The 6000-nt window shown below is 47.5% G+C and overlaps 1 protein-coding gene across 2 annotated transcripts in view; it reads left to right on the plus strand.

Annotated features, from left to right (window-relative positions):
• Positions 1-2926, plus strand: part of TTLL5 (tubulin tyrosine ligase like 5) — a 41536-nt gene extending 38610 nt beyond the window's left edge. For both annotated transcript variants that reach the window (XM_073608887.1, XM_073608888.1), the window contains exons 29-31: positions 2314-2408; positions 2490-2560; positions 2633-2926. In XM_073608887.1, the coding sequence (XP_073464988.1) occupies positions 2314-2408; positions 2490-2560; positions 2633-2745 (279 nt within the window). In that variant the 3' untranslated portion in view covers positions 2746-2926. The remainder of the gene's footprint in view (positions 1-2313; positions 2409-2489; positions 2561-2632) is intronic.
• Positions 2927-6000: the final 3074 nt, after the last annotated feature.

Below are 6000 nucleotides of genomic sequence, written 5' to 3' on the forward strand. Positions count from 1 at the left end.
TAGACAGTAATTCTTCATATTTGCAGGCAGTAGAAGATCCTCTTATATTTTGCCCTAAATCTATCCTGTGATGGTACTTTGTAGCAGTGGTGATATCTGTCATAGAGGAACCCAGACCACCGTCATGTGTGATGAAAATATAATTCAAGTTTATTGAACGTATAAGAGCCAAAAGGAAAGTGTTCGATTGTTTACATTTTAATGATGTATTTATACCATTTTTATCATGTATGCAAAGAAGCTGATTAACAGTTGACACTAGGGTTGCACCAATACTAGTATCGGTACTTGTGCAAATGCACCGATACCTGAAACCGATACTTTCAGGCTCGGTTCTTTGAGCTGTCAGTGGGTCTCCCCTGTGTTAAAGAAGTCCGGTAATTGGAGCTGTCAAAAAAAAAAAAAAAAAAAGCCGTCAATGTTTATATATATATATATATATATATATATATATATATATATATATATATATATATATATATATATATATAAACAACATTGCTCAACCGCTGAAACACTAAAATAAAAAGAAACATTGTTTCTTTTTGTATATTTCTGTTTCTTCATTTGCAGATCGAAGGGATGAACAAATGTTCCTCTGTTTAACCCCTTAATAAGCCTTAATTGACTCCCTATTTTCCTCCATTTAATTATTATTTTCCTGCTTTTTTTTCTTTTGTTCACGTCTATTTTATAAACGATAAACAATTAAAACTTTTTTTTTTTGTTTGTTTGCTTTGTTAGTGAATATTTTTACACATATATATTAACATATATTTAACATTTAAAAAGCGCTAAAAAATCAATTTATTACATTTTTTAAATAACTTTTCAATGCTTTGTACCATTGCTGACAGCTGAAGTTAAAACAAAACAGTTGCAGTAGGTATCGGTAATTGGTATCGGCGAGTACTAAAAAAAAAGTATCGATACTTGTACTCATTGTAAAAAAAAAAAAAATGGTATTGGTGCATCCCTAGTTGACACACTCCTCAATATTACCGGCCAGACCCACCTATCTAACCCATGGACATCCAAAACTGTGAAATTCCAGAAGACAATCTCATTATTTAGTCCTAGCAAGCTTACTTGGAGCAAAAAAAAAAAAACCCAGAGCCCTGCTTGTTCCCACATAACAGACTACACCTTTCACACACATTCTTGTTTATTAAAGTGCTTGTAAACGTTTGATTTAAAAAAAAATAAGAACAAACATGTTATACTTCCCAGCTCTTTGCAATAGTATTGCACAGAGCAGCTCCGATCCTCTTCTTCTGGGGTGCCCCGCTGGTGCTCCAGGCCCCTCCTCTTCATCAAGTGCCCCCACAGAAAGCTGCTTTTTCTGGGGGCACCCGTATGGGCTTGCTCCCGAGACCTGCTGCTGCGTCTATTGACACAGACAGCAGGACTCGGTCCCATCCCCCGCTCCCATGTCACAGCTTTTGATTGACAGCAGGGGAACCAATGGCTCCTGCTGCTATGAATCTGTACAATTGTACTAAGGGACCCAAAGTGTGCCAAGAAAATATCCCCCCACACCATTACACTCCCACCACCAGCCTGAACCAGTGATACAAGGCAGGATGGATCCATGCTTTCATGAGTACGCCAAATTCTGACCCCACCATCTGAATGTTGCAGCTGAAATCAAGACTCATCAGACCAGGCAACTTTTTTCCAATCTTCTATTGTCCAATTTTGGTGATCCTGTGGGGATTGTAGCCTCAGTTTCCTGTTCTTAGCTGACAGGAGTGGCACCCGTTGTGGACTTCTGCTGCTGTAGCCCATCTGCTTCAAGGTTCAATGTGTTGTGCGTTCAGAGATGGTATTCTGCATACCTTGGTTGTAACGAGTGGCTATTTGAGTTACTGTTGCCTTTCTATCATCCCCAACCAGTCTGCCCATTCTCCTCTGACATCAACAAGGCATTTTTCTTCCACACAACTTCCGCTCACTGGATATTTTCTCTTTTTCGGACCATTCTCTGTAAACCCGAGAGATAGTTGAGTGTGAAAATCCCAGTAGATCAGCAGTTTTTTTAAATCACTTAAATCATCTTTCTTCCCCATTCTGATGCTCGGTTTAAACTTCAGCAAGTCCTCTTCACCACGTCTAGATGCCTAAATGCATTGAGTTGCTGCCATGTGATTGGCTGATTAGCAATTTGTGTTACCAAGTAATTGAACAGGTGTACCTAATAAAGTGGCCGATGAGTGTATATGTGTACATACCGGCCTCCTTTATGTATAATATAGTGTATGTGTACTTACCATTACCCTCCATGAATTATAATGTATATACACATCCTGTCAGCCTCCAGGTCAGCACAGCGGCCACCTACAGCCAGCTCCTCCGTCCAGTCACAAGACGTATGTGGCCCGAAAGTTGTCAGCCTCTCGCATTGTCCGGTGGGTACTGAGGCCAGCCTCGTATAGCTGGGATATGTAGGTATTATTGTATTCAGCTAATGGGGAATGTTTCCTCTGCAGAGTATCCGTGTTGGAGGGACAGAACATGGCGGCACCTGTGCTCAGCGCGGACACACGAATGCTCACACAAGGTAAGGGATCCATCTCTTTGTCCAGTCCTGATTATACCCCAACCGGAAACTTAACTGCCTTGTCTCTTCCAGGAGCCTCAGAACCACCTCAGGTTATATTTGCCCGATCCAGACCACCAGTAGCCCCTGCCAGGACATCAGGCAGAGCCCAGCGAAGGAGGGATGCAGCGGTGTGCCCGACGTGAGGCTCGGGAGTCATTGCTGGGTGTAGGGCGCTGTGTTCAGGGACTTACCTCTCAGACCTTCCAAACAAGACTGGTCAGCTGCTACATAGTCTGTTTATACCGCGTGTACTGTGATTGCTTCATTTACTGTAAATATTAATTTTATATCTTGTACAGAGGAAATAAATTATTTTATATTTTACCCTGTATTGTGTGCCCAGATCATATTCCTGGATAGGCAATGCTGGGATAGCTGACATGAAGGAGCAGTACAGAGTTATAGAGGAGGGGCTGTCAGCAGTACAGAGTTATAGAGGTGGGGCTGTCAGCGGTACAGAGTTATAGAGGAGGAGCTGTTAGCGGTACAGAGTTATAGAGGAGGAGCTGTTGGCGGTACAGAGTTATAGAGGAGGAGCTGTTGGCGGTACAGAGTTATAGAGGAGGAGCTGTTGGCGGTACAGAGTTATAGAGGAGGAGCTGTTGGCGGTACAGAGTTATAGAGGAGGGGCTGTTGGCGGTACAGAGTTATAGAGGAGGAGCTGTTAGGGGTACAGAGTGATAGGGGAGGGGCTGTTAGCGGTACAGAGTTATAGAGGAGGGGCTGTTAGGGGTACAGAGTTATAGAGGAGGGGCTGTTAGCGATACAGAGTTATAGAGGAGGGGCTGTTAGGGGTACAGAGTTATAGAGGAGGGGCTGTTAGCGATACAGAGTTATAGAGGAGGGGCTGTTAGGGGTACAGAATGATAGGGGAGGGGCTGTTAGGGGTACAGAATGATAGGGGAGGGGCTGTTGGGGGAACAGAGTGATAGGGGAGGGGCTGTTGGGGGAACAGAGTGATAGGGGAGGGGCTGTTAGGGGTACAGAGTGATAGGGGAGGGGCTGTTAGGGGTACAGAGTGATAGGGGAGGGGCTGTTAGCGGTACAGAGTTATAGAGGAGGGGCTGTTAGCGATACAGAGTTATAGAGGAGGGGCTGTTAGGGGTACAGAATGATAGGGGAGGGGCTGTTGGGGGAACAGAGTGATAGGGGAGGGGCTGTTGGGGGAACAGAGTGATAGGGGAGGGGCTGTTAGGGGTACAGAGTGATAGGGGAGGGGCTGTTAGCGGTACAGAGTTATAGAGGAGGGGCTGTTAGCGGTACAGAGTTATAGAGGAGGGGCTGTTGGCGGTACAGAGTTATAGAGGAGGAGCTGTTGGCGGTACAGAGTTATAGAGGAGGAGCTGTTAGGGGTACAGAGTGATAGGGGAGGGGCTGTTAGCGGTACAGAGTTATAGAGGAGGGGCTGTTAGGGGTACAGAGTTATAGAGGAGGGGCTGTTAGCGATACAGAGTTATAGAGGAGGGGCTGTTAGCGATACAGAGTTATAGAGGAGGGGCTGTTAGGGGTACAGAATGATAGGGGAGGGGCTGTTAGGGGTACAGAATGATAGGGGAGGGGCTGTTGGGGGAACAGAGTGATAGGGGAGGGGCTGTTAGCGGTACAGAGTTATAGAGGAGGGGCTGTTAGCGATACAGAGTTATAGAGGAGGGGCTGTTAGGGGTACAGAATGATAGGGGAGGGGCTGTTGGGGGAACAGAGTGATAGGGGAGGGGCTGTTGGGGGAACAGAGTGATAGGGGAGGGGCTGTTAGGGGTACAGAGTGATAGGGGAGGGGCTGTTAGCGGTACAGAGTTATAGAGGAGGGGCTGTTAGCGGTACAGAGTTATAGAGGAGGGGCTGTTAGCGATACAGAGTTATAGAGGAGGGGCTGTTAGCGATACAGAGTTATAGAGGAGGGGCTGTTAGGGGTACAGAATGATAGGGGAGGGGCTGTTAGGGGTACAGAATGATAGGGGAGGGGCTGTTGGGGGAACAGAGTGATAGGGGAGGGGCTGTTGGGGGAACAGAGTGATAGGGGAGGGGCTGTTAGGGGTACAGAGTGATAGGGGAGGGGCTGTTAGCGGTACAGAGTTATAGAGGAGGGGCTGTTAGCGATACAGAGTTATAGAGGAGGGGCTGTTAGGGGTACAGAATGATAAGGGGGGGGCTGTTGGGGGAACAGAGTGATAGGGGAGGGGCTGTTGGGGGAACAGAGTGATAGGGGAGGGGCTGTTAGGGGTACAGAGTGATAGGGGAGGGGCTGTTAGGGGTACAGAATGATAGGGGAGGGGCTGTTAGGGGTACAGAGTGATAGGGGAGGGGCTGTTAGGGATACAGAGTTATAGAGGAGGGGCTGTTAGGGGTACAGAATGATAGGGGAGGGGCTGTTAGGGGTACAGAGTGATAGGGGAGGGGCTGTTAGGGATACAGAGTGATAGAGGAGGGGCTGTTAGGGGTACAGAATGATAGGGGAGGGGCTGTTAGGGGTACAGAGTGATAGGGGAGGGGCTGTTAGGGGTACAGAATGATAGGGGAGGGGCTGTTAGGGGTACAGAGTGATAGGGGAGGGGCTGTTAGGGATACAGAGTGATAGGGGAGGGGCTGTTAGGGATACAGAGTTATAGAGGAGGGGCTGTTAGGGGTACAGAGTGATAGGGGAGGGGCTGTTAGGGATACAGAGTTATAGAGGAGGGGCTGTTAGGGGTACAGAATGATAGGGGAGGGGCTGTTAGGGGTACAGAGTGATAGGGGAGGGGCTGTTAGGGATACAGAGTGATAGGGGAGGGGCTGTTAGGGATACAGTGTTATAGAGGAGGGGCTGTTAGGGGTACAGAGTGATAGGGGAGGGGCTGTTAGGGGTACAAAGTGATGGAGGAGGGACTACTAGGGGTGCAGTATAGGATGAAGCAGCAGGGGCTGTTAGCAGTACACAGTGATCAAGGAGGGACTGCTAGGGTTCCAGAACGATGGAGGAGGGGCTTTTGGTGGTACATGGTGATGGAAGAGGGGCTGCTAGCAGTAAAGAGTAATGCAGGAAGAGGGACTATTAGAGGTACAGAGTGATGGAGGGGGGCTGTTAGGGGTGCAGAGAGAGGCTGTTGGCAGTACAATGTGATGGAGGGGGGCTGTTAGGGGTACAGAGCTGGGGACAATTATCACATCTTGGGATGACATTAAAGGAAGGCTCTGTTAGAGGAAATGTAGTTTTCCAGGTGGAGCTGATAAAGGGGGCCCCCCTGAATAGACAATGGCCGTATGTCTGGTGTCAGCACACAGGCCTAGATGTCAGAACAATTTGCACAGACCTATCCAGTGATTGTGAAAGGACAAAGCCCAATGAAAGGGGACTGGCATTTACTATCTGGGGTGGAGGGGGAAACGTGCCAGCAGTTTTACTTGCTGGTGATTACGCAGTA

Source organism: Aquarana catesbeiana, linkage group LG13, assembly GCF_042186555.1.
Source record: "Aquarana catesbeiana isolate 2022-GZ linkage group LG13, ASM4218655v1, whole genome shotgun sequence".
In the NCBI taxonomy this organism is placed as follows: Eukaryota; Metazoa; Chordata; class Amphibia; order Anura; family Ranidae; genus Aquarana; species Aquarana catesbeiana.